This window comes from Sebastes umbrosus, chromosome 14 (genome assembly GCF_015220745.1).
Source record: "Sebastes umbrosus isolate fSebUmb1 chromosome 14, fSebUmb1.pri, whole genome shotgun sequence".
NCBI classification, from domain to species: domain Eukaryota; kingdom Metazoa; phylum Chordata; class Actinopteri; order Perciformes; family Sebastidae; genus Sebastes; species Sebastes umbrosus.
The window spans coordinates 10,049,350-10,075,093 of NC_051282.1; the positions used below are offsets into that span (position 1 = coordinate 10,049,350).

Here is a 25,744-nt window from a genome sequence, read left to right on the forward strand (position 1 = left end):
AGTCCTGCAGCTGCAGGAGACTTTTATGTGCAAATATTAATGTCCTTACAAATACACATCCACAATAAACACATACTGTAGATGCTCCTGGCTCTGTAGAGGAATGGAGAACTAGAAGTGAGACAAATAATATTGCATACACACATAAAACCCACATTCTACGACTGGGTGAAGAGTTACAGCAATACTTAAAGGATAAGGCGGATATTCGGTATTCTACTTATTGTCAACAAATCCCACAAAAAGACCAAAACCAACAATGTGGCTGTATCTCAATACTCTCTGACTTCCCTATCCTGTCTGTGGCACTCAGCCCCAAACCCACTGATCCCTGCTGAAGAGTTCAATCTTAAAAAATGGGTCACACATATATTTTCAATTGGAGAAAAAAGCCTCAGTAGTTTCCCAGAGATGATGTACACCCTTCACACATTTCATGTCATACTGAAGTTGTATAACACATTCAATAAACAGCCACTCACACAGCACATCCTGCAGCTGCAGGAGAATACAGTCCAGGAAGTCCAAACAATGTAGCCACACACTAATATTTATGCCCTGAAGCAAAGTGTGTCACATCATACGTACACGCATATAAAGCCACCTCCTCTCCTGTGTTTCAGGAGCGTTTAAAGGCCAGCGAGCACCGGCCAGAGATGGAAGAAAAGGCAGACAAGCGGAACGCCGACCCCAAACCCCGCCCCTCCTCGATATCTTCTCCGTCTCCCTCGCCCGTCCTGCACCCCCGCAAACCTCCCCCTCCCTCTCGCTCGCCAACCCCGTCTACCTCCTCCCTCACCCCGCTGCCTCCGCTCCCCTCACCGGTGACCACCCTCAAGTCAGAGGAAGGCGGGCAGAGAGTGTTGTCTCACCCACCGACGCCCCTGCCTTATGCGCCTTCCCCCCGCTCAGCCTCTCCGCCCCCGTCCTCGCCACGGCGGCCTAAACTGGAGGCGGCCGAGGAGGGGGAGGTGGGACGGAGGGAGCAGAGAGAAGGACAGAAGCCGGTCTCTGCACCCTTTCAAGGCATCTACTCTGGTGAGTCTGGAGGAATCTAACAACTCAACATTCATCAGCTGCTAAGCCAAATTACTGACCTGTGTACTGAAATGTCTTGTTAGCTTGTTGGGCTTAAGGCCACCTGTACTTTGCCAGGTCATTATGAGATGTTGGGGCTCATCTACTATGTGTTTGATACTTTAAACTATTGAAGAAAGTTTGAGCAATGGATACATCATGCATGATATTGGATTAATCTTCTCTGACCTCCTTTATTTCTTCTTTTTTTATTATGACAGATCTCCCTTCTGGTTACCCTTACCCACCATCTGGCTCACATTTCCCACCTTATCACATCCCAGCACCCACAGGGGCAAACACAGAGGTTGTCCCACCCCACCGCTCTCGTTCTACTGTCTCTGCTGCCCCTTTGCCCTCAGCAACCGTCCATTCAAGGCTGCTGGACGCAGACATCAAGCCACAGAAGCTAGAGCCGTCAAAGACGGGATCTTTTCTCAAGCAGGAACCTGGTGCGGAGCAGCCTCCGCTTGACATGACGCCAGAACGTTTGGGTCCTCTTCGCCGGATTCGCAGCCCTGCGCTAGCCAGCCGGGAAAGAGAGGAAGACGTGGAAGCCCCGAAGCCCCAGCCTCAACCGCTACCTCTGCATGTCCCCAGCCCTCCACCGCCTCAAGGTGAACAACTAGAAGAAGTCAGGGAGGAAGAGAAGGAAGTAGGGCAAATAAAAATGGAGGCGTCATCTTACTCCTGTCAGGCAGTATACCCCCTGCCTCCTCCACTCACAGAGGCTGAGCCTAAACCAGAGGTCATCACGGATCCAGAACAATATCCACTGTGCATCACTGCAAATTCAGACAGTCAGGAATCAGCTCAGATGTGTGCGTCGCTAGAACAAATCACCAGCTCGGTGTGTGAACAAGAACAGCCAGACACTCCAATCAACTCGTTCACTCCCAGTCAGAAAGAAAGTGTCAATGAAACTCCCGTTTATCCTCTTCCCACCTCCAACTCGCCGCTCCCGCTGGTCATCGGACCTGAGGATCCCATGGCGGGGATGTTCGCTCTGCTGGCAGCCAGTGAAATGGTCCAGGCTCGCCCCAGCACCCCACCGGCCCCGACACTCTTACCGCAGATAGAAAACCCTTCCCTGGGTGTGGACTGCAGCAGCACCGATGCTCTGGAGATGGTGGCGCTGGAGGGGATGGCCCTGCTTAGCCAAATGGCCCAGCGAGAGATGGAGCACATCAGCCTGGAGCAAGGTGAGTAGATATAAGGGGGTGAGAGTTGGAGAATAAGAGAGTAGAGAGGGCGGGAATGAGGGAAATAAAGAAGACGAGTTTATAAAAGAGATTTTTTTTTTTTTATTTCTCTTATGTTTTAAAATCCTCTGCATCCCATTCAGATTTGACATTAGAGGGTCTGGACTGTCTTCTTGAAGCAAGCAGACAAATTTTGTTGGAGGCCATCGAGAAACAGTCCCACATTGATCTGCCCAGAACGTTGGACCCCAACAAGAAGTACAGCTGGAGGCAGAGAAAGGAAGAGCCGGTAAGATGAAGAAAATGTCACGGGTCACCTAGAGATGAAAATGTGTTAGTCTGTGTAATGCCGTGACACTTCTTTTTCTCCCCTATCTGCAGCTGTACAGTAAAATGTCAATGGACGTGTTGGACGCAGTGGAAGTGGAATACCGTGTCCGCCTGGCCGAGCTGCAGAAGACGTACAAGGAGAAGCAGCGAGATCTGAGCAGGCTGCAGAGACGCAGAGACAAGCGGTGAGCTCACACACTTACTGCAAGAAAACACATACAAGAGGAGTTAATCTCACTGCTGCTATTATCATACACACATTTAAAAATGTTCCCACGTCTCCACCCCAGACAAACACACACCTATAACTCTTTTATGCATATGTCAGTGAGCGGCAGCAGCAGGAGGATGAGAGGCGGAGTCTGACCAGACGGGGCAGAGGGCGACCCAGGAAGAGGAAACACTTGGCTACACCTCCCAAACTGGACAGCAGGCCTGGAAAGTGAGTCAGCTCTCCACCCTCCACATTCAGACAGTTTTTGCATGTTTTTTGGTTTGCCTGTTTCGTTTTTGTTCAGTACAAAAACAGTTCAAATATCCCGATGTCCCAGGGTGGGTAGGACAGTGCAATACTCCGAGGACTCTGAAGCTGGGGAGGGGCAAAGGAAGAGGTTCCGGGTGTCCAGAGAAGAAGAAGAGACGGAGGCGGGAAGTGGAGGAGTGAAGATGAAAAAGAAGAAAAAGAAGAAGAAGAGCTGGAATGACCAGGAGCCATCCACCAGTCATGCTCTGGAGGTAGGAGGCCACTTGGAAGTGCATGTTTAGATTTTGGCCGCAGTGTTACACCAGTTGTTCTGATTTAAATAACAACATATTTTTTTGTGGTGTTGTCAGGTGTTGAAGGCGAAGCGTGACCACATGTGCGAGCAGGAGCAGCTGGCGTCGGACCTCGACAGAGCGCTTTCGCTCTCGCAGCTCGGCTCACTCGGCGCATCTCGCAAACTTACCTCCAGCTCCAAATTGGACAAGTCGAAGGGCAAGTCTGGGGAAAGTCGGATGAAGGAGCACGGCATCCACCCGTCCGCCAAAGCAGGGAAACACAAGATTGCCGTCAAGGCCTCTTCTTCGGAGACCGTCCGGAAGGTGAAAGGTCAGAAGAAGACTGCTTTGTTCTCTCCCATGAGATCAGAGCTCAGCAGCTGCTCCAACAGTGAGTACCTGAACATAACTGCTTTATGTGACTGATGCTGTCAGAGAAGAACTAAGAGAGTCCAAATAATGTTTCTTCATCAAAACACAGTTTTATATCTATCCAAAATATAGTATAACACCAGACTTATCCTTTTAAAATCGGACTCATAGGTTAGTTCAGTGGTAAAGGTATTCATTGCGAAAATGCAGTTCAGGAATATGGAAAAATCGCAAATGGAGCATGACAACTATGCACAGCGGTTCCGGTGCAAATTATCCGCTTTTCTGTGTTCCATTTTCGTCAATGAGGCACAACGAGTTTCCTCCTAAATAGTGACCGTGTCCACTCCACACAACAAAAACCTATCAAGTCAGAGAATATCTAAGGGACTAAGCTTAACTACCCCAAATGTGGTGCTAATGCTAACATTAGCTGTTGTGGTTAGCCCCATTCCGTGACGAACGTATAACGTTAGCAAGTAAATATCAGCTACATCACCATCTTCATCGCATCCCAGCTGTTGGGTGATCTCCAGCCATAAATTGTCCTTTATTTGGTTGTTGAGGTAATCGTCGCAGCGCTTGTCGTACTTTATTGGGTGTTGTGAAGGGGATGGCCCGTTATTATTTACGGAACACAGAAAAATGTCCCATTGGACCGAAAAAAGCCTATATTTCTCGACAGTCCGTTAACCCAAAAACAAACGGCCATTGTTTTAAGGCCCCCAGAATACACACTCACCATGCAGCAAACACAAGCACATGGTAATGATGTTACATGCTGTGCTGAGGCTTCAGAGCGTGTGTCGAGTAATCCAGGAAGTTTGCTGTGAAGCGTGTGAAGTCAAGTCAATTTTATTTGCATAGCCCAAAATAACAAATTTGCCTCAGGGGGCTTTACAATCTGTACAGGATACGACACCCTCTGTCCTTTACAGTGCAAACCTTTCATTGGATAAGGAAAAACGTAACCAAAAAAACCCCTGTTTAACAGGGAAAATCAAGGCTTGTATCGTCTTAGACCAATGATATAATTGAAGACTCCAAAAGCCAAAACACAGCTGAGAAATTATTGTCAGTTACACAAGCACATTCACTGCCCTCTGCCCGGTTAAACCACTGCCACATATCTGTAATATGCTGTAGTTGTTTTTTTGTGCACATGAAGCCCAGATGAAGCCTCCTGAAATGAACCCTTTTGGGAACCAATTTGCTGGAGAGCTTCAATGCTTCATGAAGCTTCATCTCGCCATCACCAGCACATGGCTAATTATTATGCAGAATGACAGCGATCAGTTGGAACAAAGGATTGCATTGGTCAAACATATTTCCACAGGTGGAAATCCGCTGAAGTACCGCATTCATAAGAACCCACAAAATAAGTCTTTATAAATTTCTGTGCTAATTTTTAGAAAAATCCAAAATCCATGCTTTGTGTGGAACGGCTTTTACACTTGCCACTTTTATCTCGTTGAATGGAGAATATTCCTCATCTAACCTGTTGAGTTGTAGACTTAAAGACTTCTTCCAATCAAACCATCTGCGTGTGCTTCTTCCTCTTGAGACCAGCATGCTGTGTGGACATGGTGGCATTATAAAACTACATCACGGTAGTAGTAGAACATTGGGTCATCTAGTTATGTTGACCGTAGCCAAGTCAGAGATTCAAAATAATATAATATAGATTCAGGTTTAGTTTGAAGAATGATGTTGAGGTCGAGCAGAAATCTTCTTGGTGTCCGACTCTTTATTTCATGAATCATTAATCGCACTTTCTCTGCACCAGACTCAGATTCAGAGGAGCACAATTCTGCTCGAAGGGGCTGGCCCCCTCTCTCAGGGACGCGTTCCCACGGCAACCTGACCAGGAAGAGGCGATCCGCATCGTCGCCGACGTCCCTGCTGTCCAGCCAGAAGTCTCATAAGAAGAAACACAAGCACTTATCCCTGCTGCTGGAGGAAGCGGGCCTCAGCTCCTCCGACGACTCCTTCGACCAAGGTTACTGACCAAATCTTACAGCTCCTCGCCCCTCGCTGTTAAGTCAGACAGAAACGTGTCTTTGAGCCTCGTCACAGCTTGTGTCTTTGTTTGCGTTTCGCTAATGCAGACTGTGCTTTAGCTCGACGATCTCTACCTCTCTTGCTGCTGGCTTCTCTATAAAGTTGCCTTTTGTTTTTTAAAGAGTTGACCTATTTCTATGGTGTTTTTTATTGCCTGGATTGCAAAAACCGATTTTGTAGCATTTGTACATTGAATAATTGTGTGAATTGTGAGATTCTTTCATAAAGTTGTATTGCAGTTTGGTACCTATAAGCTTTATTAAAGGTGTTGATTTGATTGGCACAGAAAGCGAAGCGCTGTGGTCCTTGTGTCTGCTTCATCTGTCTGTCCGTCTCCGTCAGTCTGTCCAGCTGCACCTCACACATCCTTTAGACCGCTCTGTTCGTCAAATATCCCTTTTAGAGCTCCTGAGAAAAAAGGTTGGAAAACACTGTTCAGCTTAAGGTTTATGTTTGTGAAACTTGAAACATATATTTAGGAGATTAGTTCAGAGCACACAGAGTTGAATCTGATGGGACGGATAACAAGACATTTATTTCCTGGTCAGTTTAAAATAAAGAGAAATGTAACGATAGTTTTTCTAATTTTGGGGATTTTTTTAGTTAAATTTACTAAATGTTTGTTGATGATGTGGTGTAGTTTTTTGCTGGTGTTGGGGAAATAAATGCATCGCTACTCATTCTAAACTTCTTGACGGCACCAATCATATTAGCTGCTGGGGATATTTGGACAATAGAGCCCTCCTCTGTGTCTACTAAACCTTCAAATAACCCTTCTCCCTTTTACGTTGCTCTGTCCGACACCTTGCTCTGTCCTCTCACCTTTCCCTCCTCACCTTTGTCCCGTCCCTCCCTGTCCTACCCATGATGCTTTGAGTGTCTCTCAGCCTGTTCCGTGTGCTTGTGCTGCTGCTGCATTTACAGAAGCTTGGCAAAGGACTAGCGCAGCCTTGAGCCTACGCTACCTCACTACGGCTAGTAGGCTAAAGCTTTGCTTAAGCTTGACTGTGCTAAGGCCAGGCTACGCTACAGCTAGGCCGCTCTCTCGCCACCTCGCTGCCCCACCCTGCCTGAGGCCACACCCCTGTCACCTGCTCTGTAAGTAGGAAGTGCCCCTCCCTCTATTCTTTATTGACCGCTAACATGGACCGTGATGAAATTGACCTACAGAACATTAACTTTTACCTTTTTTTATTTTTTATTTTTTATTGTTCTCACAAATTAAAGCTCTTTAATGAGAGCCACGGTTACCTCCACTCTCCCGACTTTATGTCTCCTGATGGCTTGTAAAAGTTAATAGGGAGACTTTTGGTGCTCTGCTGGGAAAGAGGATGTAACCATGGTTACTCGTACCAACATTATACCAATGGGCCTCACAGGGCTGTCCTCTCAGTGCCTGCTTGTTGTATCGTCTGCCTGCTTCAGTTAACACATAATGGATTCACAGTGCAACTCCAGATTTGGCTCCTAAAACAAGTCCGGACAACTTAAAATTAGTTTTTTTAAATATTTATTTCATTCTACTGTATGTTGTTTAATTCAAACAAGCTTCATAAATCAAATCAAGCATTATTCTTTTGGCTAAAGAGTAACTTAACAACCCTTAAAAATCTTGTTTTTGCTGACCCCCGTTGGTTTAACTTCTCGTTTCGCTGCAGTGATGTTCAGGTGTACTTCGGTACATCATGACATCACTGATCGTTATGGTTACAGCTGTAACGGACTTGAAACTTTAAACCAGAGAGGGCAGCAAAACACTGACATTCAGCCTGGTATTTCTTCTTAATAAAACATTTTGTTAACACAAATCATAGCTTATTTTCTGAAATGTCATTACACACTTTAATATCAGTAAGACAAAATAAATACAAAATGATGTTGTACTGTGAATCCACCCACAACGTTAACATGCTAACCCCTGCGGAGACGCTCCTCCTGCTCGTCTGTTGCCATGGACCTAACTGCTAACTTACCTGCAACACACAGCTAACCAGCAGTATGCTACAGTATGTATATATATGTGTGTGTTTGTGTGCGCCTCTGCCTTTTTGTGTGCTCTTCTGGCCTGTCAGACTTAGTGGAAGAAGGAAGCAGTTTTTCACTTCTCTCTCTCTGTCACATTCTCTGTGGTTTTTTTTAAATAATAAATGATCTGAGTCAGAGTTTCAGAGTGCTCACATAGTCTCAGCAGTGTGTGTGTGTGTGTGTGTGTGTGTGTGTGTGTGTCAGCGTGGTTCACATGCATGTATGTGGTAAAGCCCAATTTTTCCTGCTGTATCTTGCTTACACAGCATTACAGTGTGAAGGCAGGCTGCAGTGGTTTGGACGGTCTATCTCTTCTCTCTCCACTGTTGTCTCTGATCAGCCTCCATGTTAAGATGTGGGAGAGTGTGTGTGTGTGTGTGTGTATGTGTGTGTAACAGTCGGTTATTATAAGGTCCAGGCTGCTCTAATCCTGCGCAGGGCTTAATTCAGTCTTTTTATTTAGTTTCTTGTCTTTTTCTTTCGTTAATTCATCTCCTCAGTGGTGCAGTCTTTGTGTCTGCAGTCATGTAGGAAGTGATTTGACCTTTGGCCTAGACCCCCCACGCTGCAGCCACAGTTTCTCTGAGCTTAAAAATCTTTTCTCTGAAACAGAAACCTCCGAAGACGACTACGAGGACGAGTCCGATTCGGACGACGATGGCGGCTGCGAGGAGAGCGGGCTGGGTCTGCTGGCCAGGTTTGCGGCGAGCGCGATCCCCGTCAGCTCCACGCCGTTGAGCCTTCTCCATGACGGCAAACACCGCAGCAGGCAAAGCACTCTGGGTAAAAAAAAAAACAGATACAAATGAGTTGCACGTGACAGAGCATGATGTCTGTGCAAATAATGAGAATGAATATGGAGAATGCCTTTTTGGTGGAAAGTAGCAAGAAGAAGAAAAGTAGAGAAAAACACAGTGATGTGGCTTTCCTTCTTATATTTAACTAAAATACATAGAAGCCCTTTTGTCTGCACAAACTCTCCTGCTTTTACTAATTTCACAGCAGGTTCTCCTGCCAGCTTTCCAGCATATAATTGTGATTTTTTTTTTTTGTGGTTGAGCAGGTTCATTGCCTGAGCGTTTGTTCAGGATTATATTATTGATTCATGGTTAAATATTCATTCGTTTCTAATTGTCACATCAGGCTGCGTGTAATGATTCACTCTTGAATTATGTATTAGTTTCAAATTGATCAATAGTCCTATTCACAGGGTTATTGATTTCAGAGAATCTAACACCTGAGTTTATTACTGGATGTATGTTTTTTTTTCTGTGCTGTGTGTGAGAGAGATGGGAAGAGTTTTTACACATGTGACCCTCTCCTCTCCTCCATCAGGGTCATCAGAGTGTGAGTGGTCGGACTCTGGCTCGGACTTGCGACTGAGGAAGTTCCCCTCTCTGCTTCACGGCAAACGCTCCGCCCCTGAGCTCCCCCTGTTGCCCCCGGCAACCCGTCGCATCGACCAGACCAGCCCCTGCAAACGAGATGAGCCAGCCAAACGCAAGCCTCTGCCCAAACCACGGCCCACGCCTCGGTCGCCACGACAATTCAGCTTCGACCTCCCCTCCGGCTCCGGGTTCGGAGGCTTCAGCGAAGACGAGGGCTGGACCCGGCGACGCAGCGAGAGGATTTTCCTCCACGATGCCACCACCTCGGCCAATCAGATGCCAGTGCCGGCCTCCGTTACCACCAGTCAGAGCCTTTCCTCCTCCTCCAGCTCGGCGCCACCTCTCACCCCAAAGCCAGCTTCCAGACCCAAACCCTCTCCGCCCAGCAGAGAGGGGAAAGATGTGGTGAAGGTACGTCAATAATTCATCGGGTTGTGATTCACCAACTGAGACGAGCCTAAAAAACAAAGCCTCTCTTTGCTCCTCTTTCTTTTCTCCTCTGTTACTGTTTCACTCCTCTCCTCCTCCTTCCCAAACTCTGGTTCCCTCACGTCCTTTTGTCTCCCTTGACACCTCTGTGTGTGAGAGCGTGTGTTTAAGTGTGTGTGTGTCAGAGTGCCAGCAGGGTTTCCCAGTACTTCAGTCACTGCAGCAGTCCCCTGCTGTCTGTGTCGTGTTGCTGACAAGAAAGGACAACTGCAGGAAGCCTGGCAGCATCCCACCCTCAGTGTGTGTGTGTGCGTGTGTGTAGAGATGTAAATCTGTCCAGTACATCCTCAGTGCCGTTATTCATATGCATGTTTTTGACTCTGTGTTTTCTGAAAACCAGAAAAAGAAGCTGAAGGACTCTCCTCTGCCAGTGAGCCCGTCCACTCTGTGCAGTCCAATCACAGACGTCCCTGCGCCTCTGAGCCTCAGCCCGGCACGCAAGATCCAACCAAAAGCCAAGACCAAGGCCAGAGAGGTCAGTGGGATGATGGATCAGCTGCAAACTCATTATGGATGTGAACTTAATTATCCTGGCAAGGACAAAACACGAAACGTTTAAGTTGTTAGACCTAAATCTGCACACTCCCACTTTACTTTTCTAGCTCGCCGTGTTGCACAAACACATGAAGACGCAGCAACAAGAAGTCACAAGACGTTAACTAATAGCTTGTGTTGTAATTAACACTGTTTCGTTCTGTTAGTGAGAGAGAGAAAAAAAGTAAACCTCTTGCAATGTGTGATTTCTGCCAAAGTGTTGCATTGCTCTCCATCTGCCACCAGCCACAAACTGGAGTTTGTTTTGGAAACACTAAAGGCAGCTGAAGTGTGTGTGCAGAGCTCGTTGTGGTGGTGGAACAGCAGAAAAAAAATATTGTGTATTCAACAGCATAAGTGTTGTAATATGTTACTGTTTCCCTTTGAAAAGTTAATTTATGGCGTGTCAGCCTGGTAGTTTGGTGGGCTGCCACAAATTAATCTCAAGTAGCAGGAGCACCTTGTAAAAATTAAATCAGGTGCATTCCACAATCAGATTTTCACTTATTGGATAATTAGTGCTGGGAAATTAAAGCCCTTATGTGTGTTTTGCAGCCTTCCAGGGGAGCGGTGAGCCGGCTGATGGAGAGCATGGCGGCAGACGAAGACTTCGAGCCCAACCAGGACAGCAGCTTCAGCGAAGACGAACTCGTCCCACCGCGCAGCACCAGCGTATCGGAGAGGTCCTCCACACCTGGTCCAGTGTGTCCAGCTCCAGTGCGTCCAGCTCCAGTGCAGTGTGTGTTGGATAAGGATTCTCTGGTGGACGGACTCCGAGTTTTGATCCCGATGGATGACCAACTACTGTACGCAGGACATGTGAACACTGTACACTCCCCTGACATGTGAGTACACATTTAAACAGAGTAAAAAAAAAAAAAAAAGACTGGAGCACGCTGATTGATTTGTAGCCTTTTAATAGTGGAAGCACACATCTGTTCGCGCTATTAAAAGCAGCAAATCAATCAGTCTGCTCCAATTTTTGTCCCCGCTAAAGTTTTCTGTCCTTGCAAAGTACCTGATTCAGCTGCACATTGCTGGAAGATGCTCGGAGAACCTCCAGACATTTAAACCATGGGAGGAAATATTATTAGGTAGCGTCTGCAGGTGCAAACCACGGTGACCTGTTACAACGCTTTGTTGATTTTGCATATGCACAACACAGAGAGAAGGATTTTAACCGGTCACTTCATGTTTCATGCATGCAGGGACACTCTCTGTACTCAGAAATAGTTTCACATTTTACGAAATAAAGTTATTTGCTTAGAAAGCTAAAACCTGCTGCCGCTTAGTATAGCATAAAGACTGGCTAGCCTAACTCAATTGTTGTTTTTACGCTTAGGTCTTTGTACTGATTAAACAAATGACACACGGTGTGTTCATTTGTGAGCATTAGAGGTGCTGGTAGGCAGATGTTGTTACCTTTGGAATAGGGCTGACCCGAATGCTTTGAAGCTTCGACCGTTGCCATGGTATTCGACCTCCAAATCACCATTCGAATGCTTTGTTTTTAATTTGAATATAAGTATGTAATAATATTGAATAAATCCCAAAATAGGAATAATACCACAACATCATTAATTATTAATAATTATTTTCAGACGGATGTCACAGTTTGTTGTGTGTAGAGATGCGTGTATGTACATCAGTGTGGCAGCTGCACTCTTCTGGGCACTGAAACAGGGGAGATGGAGACATACAGACAGAAGAACATATCAGCCTGCTGAAGCTTCGATTATTTCTCACCGAAGCTTCGAAGCCCAAAAAAATGGCATTCGGGACAGTCCTACTTCGGATAGAGCCAGGCTAGCTATTCCCCCGTTTCCCCGTCTTTATGCTAAGCTAAGCTAACGGGCTGTAGCTTCATATTTACCGTACGGACACAGGCCTACGTATTAATCTTCTCATCTAACTCGTGGCATAAAAAGCAAACAGAAATGTAAAACTGTTCGTTCAAACACGCACAAACTTGCATACACACAAACATGAAAACGTTACATTAAGATCTAATTTTGGTCATTTAGCTGACGCTCAAATCCCGAGAGGTTTAATTAACAGAAAACAAACAAACTAAAGCCCTGTTCAGACGGGATTAATATTCCAGGGGGATGTGGACATTAGCCGCACTCCGCTCTGTATTTTAGGCAGAGCCAAAGTACTATAGTGGTAGTTGGTAAAAGACAGCACATTTCCCGGTCGGCTGCACATCATAGCGGTCAGAATCAAGATAAAGGCTGAGTGCTGTCTCTGGCAAAGAGACCATTTTAACACTTCTGATGTGACTCTTGAAACTGTCGAACGGTGGCGTTAAAAGCTCTGGCCCTTCCTCACTGACCCCAAACTTTTGACCCCCACCCTATTCCCACATGTCCGTCCTGCAGATACAGCGTGGTGGTGGAGGGGGAGAGAGGGAACCGACCACACATCTACTGCTTGGAGCAACTGCTGCAGGAGGCTGTGAGTAAACTCTACATTTGCGGATGACTCAAAGCTCCACGTCTCTCTGTTTCTGGTGACGTGAGATCCTGAGAACGCGTTATACGTGCATGTGCAAAGTCTGTCCTGTGAAATAATGTATGTGCATTATGTGTGTGTGCAGATCATCGATGTGAAACCTCCGTCCGTGCGCTACCTCCCAGAGGGCACTCGCATCGCTGCCTACTGGAGCCAGCAGTACCGTTGCCTCTACCCCGGCACTGTTGTCAACGGTACAGCACCGGCACACCAACACACACACACACACCCACCACTTACATGATAGGACTCATAATCCACTTACATGGACAATTTAATTACAGCCAGCAGCACAAAACAAATGTAAAAGATCTTTACAGAGTATAAAGCGGCAGAGTTTATTACTTTGAATGGTAATGGGAACATAACTGGTCTGGGTTCTGTTCTTATTGAACATTTCAGTGAGCTTTACTGCAGTGAACAATAAGCAATAATGTTGCTCGAGTGTCACACAGTTTATACAAATCAAAACACATTACGTTACAACGGGTTTTTAATCTCTAAAATGTGTCAAAATCAAATGTTCTCTGCTTACTTTTTTCGCCCTAAACAGGAAGTTCCGACATTGACGAGAAGGATGATCTCATCACGGTGGAGTTTGACGATGGCGACACAGGCCGCATCCCCCTCTCCCACATTAGACTGCTGCCGCCAGACTACAAGATCCACTGTGAGCACACACACACACACACACACACACACACAATCATATATTTAAATGGCATCTCTCCGTCACTGCTTGGTTAACAAGTAATATATTTGTGTGTGTGCGTGCAGGCCGAGGATCACGCCTGTCTGCTTTTTTGCATGATTGCTATTCATGTGTGTGTTGATGGTTTCTGCATAACAGTTTTCCCAGTAGACTGCTGCTAACTTACAGCTATTCCGGTACATACCTACTCTTTGAACTGCCGTGTGTGGATGTGTGTGTGTGTTTGGATATATATAGTTGTTCCTAAGTGTATGTGTTGTCCAAGTATAAAGGCCTTGGTTCGGCCTTCATGGTTGTCCACTTCATATACAGAGAGGAAAATAGGGCTTCCTAAAGGAAAGAAACAACATGAAGCACTTTGCTTACAAAAATGATGGTGGTGGCAAATTTCTTTTGGGGCGCTTTTGTTGATTTCTGCACATCAGAAGCTGGTGTAAAATATTTTCCTTTTTGCAAAGCAAGGTGCTTCCAACATGTTGATGTTTTATGAGGGAGTGAACACACTCGAAAAGACACAATGTTGCTCAAAATATTCTATCATGTTGCCACAATTGAGAGGTTGGCAGACAACAGCATGCCTCTTTTCAGATGTTTTAGTTTTTCCTTGTTAAAGGGTAACTTCGGTATTTTTCAACCCTGTTTTCCCATGTTTTTGTGTCAAAATGACTAACGGGGACCACTGTTTTTGAAATTGGTCCAGTATTGAGGGAGAACGCTGTAACCAGCAGCCGCAAAACAAGCTGCCAGGGCAAGTGAGCAGCATCAATGTAATGTTGCGTTCACTAAAAGTGATTGTTTTTGCCATTGACAGGCTCAGATTGCTATTATGAGTGTCTGACAACATTATAGAAAGGACCCTACAGAGAAATAAATCATTTTTCAGACCTTTCTCTCGATCCGGTCTGTTTGTTATTATGTCCAAGTCCCACTCAAGGAGAAATCTCGTTGTGAAATCTGACTATCCGTATACTCTGGCTCAAATAAATACGGGCAGCCATTGAATTCAAAGACCTCATCCACGTTGTCGAAATCATCTAAATATTCAGCCATTACATTGAGAACCTTTTAGATAACACTAAGCTACGCTTTCTGTACTCCAACACAACAAACTCTGCCTGGCCGGCACTCACGTTTCCACCATGGATGTATTCCACTATTCGTCACCTCGCCAGATTTTAGAACGAGACTTTTCCTTGAGCGAGACTCTTTCCATAATGTCAGACACTTATAATAACAATCACAGCCTGTCATGGCAAAAAACTAACACTTTTAGTGGATGTAAATGACGGTGCCAGCTTGCCCCAATAGCACCATATTGCAGCCCGTTATGCAGCTGCAGTCTACAGAACTCTCCCTCAATGCTGGACCAATCTCAGAAATTGTTGTCACTATTAGTCAGTTAGACACAAAAACATGAGAAAACAGGGTCCGGGTTGAAAAATACCGAAGTTACTCTTTAAGAAACCTGAATAGCTATAATGTCCTGCAGTCATAATGAAAGCATGAAGAGCAAAGAGGTCAAATATTTCAGATGCACCATAAAGCCCGCCTGCTCTCTGCTTCTGTCCAGGCGCTGAGCCGTCCCCTGCGCTGCTTGTGGCCAGCTGCTCCAGGAGGAGAGTGCGTAAATGCAGCAAAGAGGGGGGCAAAGAAGCTGGAACGAAGCCGGAGGAGACGGCTCCTAAGATCAAAGGAAAACCTGGACGCAAACCCAAACCCAAACCAGGTGAGCTATTCTGACGGCTTCCTCAGGAACTGATGGATGGATTGATTGAATAATAAAAGTCTTTTGTCGGTTCATTGGGGCTTTAAGCTTGACTTTTAGTGTCATCATTATTCTGCTTACTAATTGTTATTACCATCCCACCGACCCGCTGCCTATCCTACTATAATATCCTCTGAGTGTAATTCTACTTGACTGTAATGTATCAGTGAAATGATGGACCAAACGTGTCAAATCTGTTAGAATGATCAAAGAAAGAAAAGATAATGGTGCTTCAGATCAAACTAGTGCACTGTACATTAAGTACTGCCATCGCGTTTGCTTTTATTTGAGATATGCTGCCTTTTTTCTTCTTATTGTAACTCCCTTATACCATTAAAGGACGTCTCCTCACACACTGGAGTTAAACGTGTCTGCATAACGTCATAAAATAAGGGATGGATTTCACATTATTTGCCTCAGTGCTCATCATCTCCCCTGAGTGCCTCTCTTATCCATTGAAGACGGTTTGACATGGACTTCATTTATGTTGATTATTGGGAATAATAATAGAAATGAGTTACATCTAATGCAGTTTGTTGCTGTCCTTATTTGAACATATTTATCATAGTGACCATTAGAGATTTCAAATCAAAAATGCTTTTGTCATCTTTGTTCTTTTGATTACTCTTTTTAAAACAACAGAACCAACAAAAATAGCTCAAGGCTCAGACAGATCTTTCATCAAACATCTCGTATTTGACCATGGCTGTCGTCTCTGATATCGGTTTCATGAATTTGCTCAAACAGCTTTGTTTTCGTTCTGTAAAGCTCCGAGTCTATTACTCTAGCTGTAATAAATGGCATGTTGCCTGTCTGATTTGCTGACGCTGGCCTCGTTTCTTCTGGGTAAGCAGTTCTTATATGCAATGTTTTCACTTCAGAGTTGTTTCCTTGCTCATTTGTCTTCTGTTCTCAGCACGTGAGGCTGCGGAACACAAAAACCACGAAGCCACACAATGAAAATGTCAGCGTGTCCAATGTAAACCCATTTACAAAAAAAAAAAAAACAGAGTTCTTAAACCTTCTTGTTGTTTTTCCTTTCTTATTTTTCAGAGACCTCCATGAATCCAGATGGACGGGAGAAAGCTGATCCTCCGTCTTCCTCCACCCAGCCTGCAGAGAGACCCCAGGCTCCAGCCAAGCCCTCCCAGGACAGGCCTTCCCAGGACAGGCCCTCCCAGGACAGGACCTCCTCCATCCAGAAGGCAGCTCAGGAGAAGCCCCGGCCTGCCTCCCGGCCAACGATGGGAACCCAGGCAAAACCGGGCCGCAAAAGCTCCACCACGTCTCCCACAAGTAGCCCCACCCTTCCCAACCCGGTGCCCAGGAAGACCAGCTCAGCTCAGCCTTCTGCTCCTAAACCAGCCCGCGTTCTCCCTCCCTCCCTCTACCCCTCCACCTACGGAAAGGTCTTGACTGTGGATCTGTACAGCGAGCCCAACCTCAGCTCGTACAACAGCCAGAGGAGAGAAAGAGAGAACAGCAGCGGTGTCAGTCCCACCACCAACAGACCAATGTCCAGACCCAATATGGCAACATCGTCTTCTGCACCCAAGCCAAGCGCTTCGTCCACGCCCAGACCCACCTCTGCTTCCTTGCCCAAAACCAAACCCTCCTCGGACCATCACGGCAGCTCCAGACCCAGCCACAGCTCTGGACTCATAGCCGGCCCCATCTCCAGGCTGTCAACAGGCAAATCCGGCTCATCACTAACTCCCAGACCATCATCATCATCATCTTCATTGTCGTCATCATCTGCCCCTAGACCCAAACTGAAGATGCCGTCCGACCAGCTTTCCTCCAGCTCCAGACCCAGCCCCATCTCCAGGCCCAAGTCCAGCTCGGGGCAAAGTGACGTGGGCTCGGTGGTGAGGCGCAAGGCCCTGTCTGCGGAGCCCCTCGTGAAGCTCGACCACGAAGGTGTCACCTCTCCCAAGACCAAGAAGACCAAGGCTCTGATGTTGCTAGAGGCTCGGGGCATCAGAGGAGATCACGCCCCCATCACCACAGCCATAACCAATCAGAAACTGCTAAAGCCTAAACCAAGAGCCCCGGATAGAGAGTCTGGCCTGCCAGAGAAAGACTCCACCTACAAAGCACCGCTGCTGGCTAAGGAGAAAGCAGAGAGTCGTGGAAGTGCTAATAGAGGACAGGAGATGGACTCAAGAGAGGAGAAGGGTAAAAAAGAGGAGAGGAAGGAGGTGGAGAAAAGAGAAGAGAGGAAGGAGGAGAGGAAGGAGGTGGAGAAAAGAGAGGAGAGGAAGGAGGAGAGGAAAGAGGTGGAGAAAAGAGAGGAGAGGAAGAAGAAAGAGGAATCACAGAGTAGCAGCAGCTCAGAGTCGGAGGAAGAAGGGGAGAAAGGGAAGATGAAGAAAAAGAAGAAATGCACCTCAAGTTGCTCGTCGTCCTCTTCATCCTGCTCTGGTTCCTCCTCATCTTCTTCATCATCGTCCTGTTCGTCGTCCTCTTCGTCCACTGATGACTCTTCCTCCAGCTCAGATGAAGAGAGGACCCCTACGCCTCCACCGGGCCCCGTCACCCCACCGCCAGTACCGGACAAACCGAAAGAAGAAACGAAAGAAGAAGAGGAGGAGGAGGAGGAGGAAGAAGAGGTGAAGAAGGAGGTGGAGGTAAAAGTGGAGGAAGAAGAGCTGTCTCCTCCCTCACAATCTCCCTCCCCTTCAACCTCTCCGACTCCGTCTGCTCCTGCTCCCGCTAAACCTGCTAAACCAGCCACCGGGAAGGGCTCGGGGCAAAGGGGTCGTCCTCCCAAACCAAAGCCCAGCGGAGGAGAGGGGAAGGTGGGGAGACCAAAGCGGAGAGAGGGGGTCCACCTCCCCACAACCAAGGAGCTGGCTAAACGTCAAAGGCTTCCCAGTGTGGAGAACCGGCCCAAAATTTCTGCTTTCCTTCCAGCCAGACAGCTCTGGAAGTGGTTCGGAAAACCCACTCAGGTGAGAAGAAAAAAAAATCACTCATAGAAATTTTGACACCGACTGTATTCGTCCAGATATCCCCCTCCTTTCACTCTGTGACCAGTCTGTCCTCTTCTGACCCCCCCAGAGACGCGGTATGAAGGGCAAGGCGAAGAAGCTCTTCTATAAGGCTATTGTGCGCGGCCGAGAGATGATCCGCATCGGCGACTGCGCTGTGTTCCTGTCCGCCGGCCGGCCCAACTTGCCCTTCATCGGCCGCATCCAGAGCATGTGGGAGTCGTGGGGGAGCAACATGGTGGTCCGGGTCAACTGGTTCTATCATCCAGAGGAGACAAACCCCGGCAAGAAACTCACCGACAAGAAGGTAGGAGCCGGAAGTTTTGTAACCCCAGAAATTACTGACTGATTAAAGTGAACCCCCTAGAGCTCTCAAAACTCAATAAATCACTATCTGAGACTTATGATTTGTCATTCAGTAAAAGATAATTTAAATTATTTTGTCTGAATAACAGAAGGTCTTATTCACAGGTGAGAGCGTTTTGACACCTATTTAATTTCAGGAAATGTAATCCATGAAAGGGGAATTATTTAGTTCAATATCATAACTAATGGAACCGTAATCTCTCTTATTTCCTCACTGCAATATATCATGCTACTGCATCATTACCAAACCATGACATCATCATGAGAAGGTTGATCATGACTTTTTTTTAGTATTGTAGGACAGATTCATCCATAGCTGTTCAGTAAAAGAAACGCACGTCAGACTGAATAAATTTTTTGTGAATGATGAGTTTGAAGCTTTTTTGCTAAAACGTCTGTCCTCTCCAGAACTGGGATCAGATGTGTGGTCAGTCTTTACCAGCAGCTCTGCACTCTTCTATCCAGAGGAAGGACTTCATGGAGGTGAGGAAAAAATTGAATTATTTTCCCTGTGTTTTCAGGCCCAAAAAACCCTATTGATTTTTATCATAACCATAAAGTAGACTAAAGAGATGCTTTGACAGTATGAAGGCCCAAAACTGACTAAATGTAGTAAAAATGTTTTCACATAAAATTTCAAAAAACATAGCTGAATACATCAATAAACAATGTTAAATAATCAAAATGTTAAAGAAAATAGAAAGCTTTATACTTTTCCTGTAACTTACAATAAGTTGATAAAAAAAAAAAAGATTGTTTTTACCCACAATTCATTAAACTCTTCTGTTTATCTTTTACTTGCTCAAAAATATTTTTCAACTTCTTGGTTTTCTTGTTGATCTTTTATCTATTTATCTTATCGCCGGTAGCTAAACACACTGAACACCAGCCTTTTCAGCTAACGTTAGCTATCTAGAAGAAGCTAACATTCTCCATAAAACTACACCATCCATTCACTGTACTGCATATTAACATCACAAACTGTAGCTGAAGCATTTTAGCCAGCAAGCTGACGCTGACAAAGTTAGCCAGCTAACACGTAGTACGTAGAAGTTTTGTGTTTAACATTATGAAAAGAGATAAAATGGTAAGAATGACACAATAAAGTCCAAGCACTTGAAGATAATAATGGTGTCTGTGAACTTCCAAATAGGGTTATCTAACTAACTTTGTCAGCATTAGTTTGCCATACGGTGACCAAACGTCCCAGTTTGTCTGTGTCCCGGTTTCAAGCTTGGTGTCCGAGTCCCAACAAATATCCTAAAACACTCAAATGCCCTTGTTTTCAACAGTCACCACCAAACTGTCCCAGTTTTCACCACAAGTATAATAATAATATGCTTTTCTTCAGGGCTTACATACAGTAGATGTTTATCATGATCTGTCCACTCATTGTTACCTAACCCAATATAACAACATAAACAACACATCTGCATTCAACACTGATTTGTCTGTATGTGTGTCAATCTATCAATGTGTTGTTGTCAGGGCTGTTGCTGTGACGCCTGTGGCTCTTCCTGACAGAACCTGTCAGTACGCCAACAGTCAGCTCTCATGCTCAAGAGAAAGTCGGTATTTTCTAAAAAGCTCCAGGAGGTTTACTCCTTCCTTCATAAAGTACCCGGCAAAGAAAATGCTACAGCAGTATGCAGTACAGTGTATGGGTGATGACATTATGTACACTGGCTGGTGTAATTTGATGTAAGTAAGCTTTCAGCTAGCTGAAAAGGATAATGCAGTGTGTTCAAGATTAGGATCAACTTTATTGTCCTTGGAAAAAACATCAATGTTTATATTTATGTTTTGCTCCTTTTTTTGGGGGCTCCACAGACAACAAGTGAATGCAGTTAATTGTTTAGTAGAAAAGAAGCAGGTGTTTCATCCACAGTATATACAGTAGATTTAGAATAAACCCCTCTGTCTCTGTCGCAGCGCGCCCTCTACCAGTCGTCTCACAGCGACGAGAACGACGTGCAGACGGTCAGCCACAAGTGCCTGGTGGTGAGCGTGGAGGAGTACGAGCAGATGACCCACACGCGCCGCTACGCCGACAGCGAGGACCTCTACTACCTGGCAGGCACGTACGAACCCACCACCGGCATGATCTTCAACACCGACGGAGTCCCAGTCATTTGCTGAACGAACACAGAAACTCACTGCGAGTTGCTGAAACCAAATACTGACCCGACTCACCAACTTTGGACCACCGACCCCCGACGGTCTTTTCCAAGTCTAATCACTGATCTTCACTCATGATGGATCTTTCAATGAAACCCAACCGCTCCGACACCATGATACACTTCAAAAACAGACTGTCATGAACAGCTTCTACTACAGAGACGGGAGACACTATAGACAGTATTACAAGGAACAAGTCTCCTGGAAACCTTTGCACACACACAGACTCCATCAGCACGTACTGTTCGGCTCGTCGTGTTCATGGGAAAGCTTGAGAACACACACACACGAGCACTTCAGTCTCCTTTTACATGTAAATAATCCTCTGCATAAAAGACACATTTACACTCGCACATGCACGGACACATGTAAATACTCACCTCCATGTAATACACACACAGTTATATAGAGGACAAATATGAGTGTTTTATTTTCATGTAATAGATTTATGTCAGAGTACTTTTTTCTAAAGAGGTAAAAACAGTCGAGAAGCTTTAATGAACTGTGAATGATGAAAGAGGAGAGAGAGAGGCCCGCGTCTGTCCGGACGCGAGACGGCAGTGATGTGACGTTGTGATTATGATGTTGCCGTGGTGATGTTACAGTCATGTTACAGTCATATAAATGTATCTACAGGACAGCAGGAGCGCCAGACAGAGAAAAGAGACGCACAGAAAAGAGAGAGGTAGAGACTCCTTCCATTGCTGTCCAACAGAGAGCACTTAAACGGAAAAACACTTAAAGTCTATCCTCCTTTAATTTAACCCCTTCAATTCCCCCTTTGACAATCCTTAACTCGGGCAGGCAAACTGTCCGTGTGCTACTAAAACTTCTGACTCCCTCAGAGACTCAGGCTTAAAAAGAGAGAGGAAGGAATCTTGTACTATTAAAAGCACTTCCCATTTTCATCTTTGAGTTCCTTATCTGAAAGGAAAAATCCACCCTGAGAACACGTAAACACTATGAAACCAGCTGCTGTTGAAGTAGCTCGTATTTGCCCATTTTTGAGGTTGAACCACATTAAGTGGAGAAGTAGATCCTAGAGACGCCAGTTTCTCCGCCTGACAGAAGCCTCAATAGAGACCCAGCGTAGCTACAAAAGCATACTGGGAAACGTAGGACAAAAACGGGCAACCGAGAAACACTTGATCACAAAGCGACTCCGTGAATGCACTGAACAAGACAAGCTGATGTATTGACAGTGTGGGAGTCCCAGAGGGTGGATTTGTCCTTTCCTTTAAGGTGTTTTCAGGGTTGTAAACATTGCAGTCAGTCCGAGATGCATCAAGGTCGTGGCACCGATAGTCCGTATGAAGCTGCCAGCACTGATTACATCACGAACATAATTCAGTTTTAACTGTTATCTTCCACAGTTTGGCTTCCTTCATCCGTTTTGGCTGCAGTGTTTTCAACCTCTAAATGTCCTGTGTTAGATTTTATTTTCCTTTTTTGCTTCTGCTGTTTTTTATGGACGTCTATCTGACACCCGTTTGATCACATTTCGCACCTCCAAGCAATCATCTTTGACATGAGTGCACTTTGAATGAGAGACTCTGTAGCTGGGAGTCTTTGTGTGTCTTCCTAGAGTATTTACCTAACCCCCCCCCCACCCCCCATCCCCCCGCCTCCTGTATGCCGGTGATGCCCCTTCGCCCTCAGAAACAGAGAAACGAACACACCCTTTTTACACGCTCTTCTTTTCGGCGCTCTTGGCTGCTTATGAATTTGTTTCCACGTGCCTAGCTTAGCCGTTTTTTTAGGGTGAGACTGTTGAATGTCATGCTCAGGGTTGTGAGCGTTTGGGCGGCCTTACTCTCCCAGGCCTTATGATGATGATTCGCCAAATCTCGCTTAAGTCCCGCCCCCCCTCCATCATGAAAGTAATCAGATTGGTGTTTTCCCCCCAGGAATGCCTTTCTTCTTTGTGATTTCTAGTTTAAACAACCCCTCCGTTCCTGAGCTTTCAACCCACTTCGTTACACTATTGTGTATAGAGTTTGTATCAGATCTATATCGGTATCTATATACAGTATATAGTATACTGTATACATAGTATATATCTGTGATTATCATGTTGATTTTCTTGTATGTTTCTTACCACGTTGCCCTCTCTCTGCTTCGCTGCAGAGACTGAAGATTGTCTTGTTGATATTCAATAGGTTTAATATTTTCTACTCTTTTGAGATCTTTTGGTTATGTCTGATTTTATTATAGGCTATATCATGTTTTTACTCACTCCGAGACGGCTGCGTGACGCCTCCGGAGGACAGCCCCGAGATGTTAATGTTGTTAATGTGACATATATATTCCCGATAAATGACAAAAAGAATCCTGTCGATCGTCTGCCGGTATAGTAGCAATTTCAGTGCAGGAGAGAGGTAAAGGAAAAGTTTGATAATGTGCTGCTAGTATTGAAAGTGGTTTTAACCAGGTACAGAGTGACTATATGTGCTGTTTTTTCTGAGATTACTCTCAATCGATTGATGCCAGAAAATCTTATCTGCTAAAGCCCCACCTGCTCCTCAAGCCCGCCGCTCTTATGTCTGCTCTTTCAGGGCCGAGACTCACATTTCTGCAGACAAAAAAAGTTCAAAAGTTTTGAGTGACAGTCGGGCCAAAACGGAACCCGCGGCTGGTATCTCAGCCGTGGGAGCGTAATGGGTACACAGGTCGTACCGGTGTGTGCAGAGTCAACGAGTTAACGTGGCCGTTATGAATGTTTGTTTACCCCCGGAGCTGCTAAAGCACTTTTTTTTCTGTGTGTGTGTGTGTGTGAGGGAGGGAGAGTGATAAGACATCACACTCTTATCCTCTGGTATTACCGCACACATGCACATGCTTACACACCATTGTAACCCTTCAAGGTGTGTGTTATTGCCTTCCAATCTCTATTTGCCCCCCCCCCCCTATCTCCATCCAAAGCCCAGCCTTAGGCCTTCAAACAGGGTCCAACACACACAAACACACACACACACACACACACACACACAAACACAAACACACACACACACACACACATATATGAACACTTATTGCCCACTTCGCCTTCATTTTCATTCGGTATCATCTTTTAAGAGCCTGATTTTGTATACGTTCTGTTTCTCACCGTTTGGCTTGTCTTTAAAATGTTTGTTTTTTGCTGTGATTTATTTTTTCAACTCTGTATTATTATTTTTTTTTTGCATGTTTCCATCATTTGTTTTCCCCCTTGCTTCCCCTCTCTGAACAATCGTCCACGCCTCTCAAGCAATACTGCTGACAGGCACTGGGAGCTAGCTGCTAGAGAGAGAGAGAGAAAGAGAGAGAGAGATTGGAGAGAGAGAAAGAGAAAGAGAGAATGGGAGAGAGAGAGAGAGGTGGACTGGAGGCTGGTTCTTCGTCTGCTGTTCCTTCAGTATCGTTGTCGTCCTGTTACAGAAAAAAAAAAAAAGATTATTTTGAAAATAAATAGAAAAATCATCTAAGTTTTGTAAATGATCCTTCACTGTCCAGTGGAGAAAAAGCTATCAGAATATACTTTGTACACGTCTAATCTTGTAAAAATGCAAAAAGAATACATTTTAGAGATCAATCTGAAACCAGATATATTCTGTCACCCTATACTGGATGTGTAAGGTTTTTTTTTTCTTTTTTTTTTTACAGACAGCAACCACGTTTATCAGTGTTTCTTTTAAATTGTTTTAGTAACTCGATATTTTATAGTTAATCAATAAACAGATGGAACTGTACTTCTGGTGTTCTGTGAGTCTCTGACGTGAAAACAAAAGTAATCTTTAATTACTTCAAGCTTTTCTCTTGTCTGATATCTGTTTGATGACATTTGTGTTCCTTTTAAGCTGCTAAAATGCAGCACTTTTCCCTTTCATCCCTCCCTTTGACTGGTTTTGTTCACTTCAGTCAGAAGAGAGCAGGAACACAGTTTTGATTCATTTTGAGTTTTAGTTACATGTTCACAAAGATATCTTTAAAGGAAAAGTTTCACATGATGAAACCACTCTGATGGTGGTCGGGGTAATGATCGGGGGGCTGGAGCTGCGGTATCAAGGTCCCGCCCACACACCCTCTCCTGACAAACACGAGCTGAGCACAACCTAGCTGCTACGTTAGCAGCTACGTGGTTTAGTTAGCTACGAAACCATCCTTGTGAAAAATGAATTTGATGTGTACTTTTTAATTTACGCTAACATTAAGGGGGCGGGATTTATGACCTATACTGCAGCCAGCCACCAGGGGGCAATCGAGATGTTTTGGCGTCACTTTCGGGGAGCTGTCATGTCGTCCCTCTTTATAAAGAGTCTATCTTTAAAGCCAGCAGTTGGTTGGCTTAGCTTAAAGACTGGACTTAAGTACTTTAGTAATTGAATAAACAAGAAATAATGTGTTAATTAGTAAGCTGAGAGGTGCTGGTTGGTGGATTTTGTTGCCTTTGGACAGCCCCGCAAGCTGTTTACCCCTGTTCCAAGTCTTTGTGCTATGATAAGCTAATTGACTTCTAGCTCGAGCTTCATATTTACTCTACAGACATGAGTGTTATCAATCTTCCCATCCAACTCAATGGGCGACCTCCGGGTCTGAAAAGTGAAGCCAATGCAGAAGTGCCTTAAACTTGCATTCTTTCTAATAGCCAGCAGGGGGCGACTCCTCTGGTTGCAAAAAGAAGTCTGGTTGTATAGAAGTCTATGAGAATATGAGCCTACTTCTCACTTGATTTATTACCTCAGGAAACATTGTAAACATGAGTTTATGGTCTCAATCGCTAGTTTCAAGTCTTCTTCAATACAGCATGATGTTCATTTAGTAAATTACGGTTCCATTTAGAGTCAAATAGACCATAAAGCAGGGGATGCTTTAGGGCGGGGCTACCTTGTGATTGACAGGTCGCTACCACGTCGTTGTCCGATCTGGGCGTTGTCCGTGTTTTCGTGTTCGAATTTTAACCCTTTCACAGTGTGTTTTCAGTTCATGAAAGTTAAATATAA

General features: G+C 45.3%; 1 protein-coding gene across 2 annotated transcripts in view; it reads left to right on the top strand.

The window, feature by feature from the left end:
• Positions 1 to 24,493, top strand: part of tnrc18 (trinucleotide repeat containing 18) — a 53,714-nt gene extending 29,221 nt beyond the window's left edge. For both annotated transcript variants that reach the window (XM_037792576.1, XM_037792578.1), the window contains exons 10-29: positions 624 to 1,038; positions 1,299 to 2,279; positions 2,423 to 2,568; positions 2,661 to 2,794; positions 2,938 to 3,051; positions 3,161 to 3,344; positions 3,444 to 3,759; positions 5,527 to 5,739; positions 8,439 to 8,609; positions 9,162 to 9,625; positions 10,044 to 10,178; positions 10,793 to 11,082; positions 12,619 to 12,694; positions 12,837 to 12,945; positions 13,305 to 13,421; positions 15,034 to 15,189; positions 16,282 to 18,182; positions 18,292 to 18,528; positions 18,996 to 19,070; positions 20,520 to 24,493. In XM_037792576.1, the coding sequence (XP_037648504.1) occupies positions 624 to 1,038; positions 1,299 to 2,279; positions 2,423 to 2,568; positions 2,661 to 2,794; positions 2,938 to 3,051; positions 3,161 to 3,344; positions 3,444 to 3,759; positions 5,527 to 5,739; positions 8,439 to 8,609; positions 9,162 to 9,625; positions 10,044 to 10,178; positions 10,793 to 11,082; positions 12,619 to 12,694; positions 12,837 to 12,945; positions 13,305 to 13,421; positions 15,034 to 15,189; positions 16,282 to 18,182; positions 18,292 to 18,528; positions 18,996 to 19,070; positions 20,520 to 20,726 (6,441 nt within the window). In that variant the 3' untranslated portion in view covers positions 20,727 to 24,493. The remainder of the gene's footprint in view (positions 1 to 623; positions 1,039 to 1,298; positions 2,280 to 2,422; positions 2,569 to 2,660; positions 2,795 to 2,937; positions 3,052 to 3,160; positions 3,345 to 3,443; positions 3,760 to 5,526; positions 5,740 to 8,438; positions 8,610 to 9,161; positions 9,626 to 10,043; positions 10,179 to 10,792; positions 11,083 to 12,618; positions 12,695 to 12,836; positions 12,946 to 13,304; positions 13,422 to 15,033; positions 15,190 to 16,281; positions 18,183 to 18,291; positions 18,529 to 18,995; positions 19,071 to 20,519) is intronic.
• Positions 24,494 to 25,744: the final 1,251 nt, after the last annotated feature.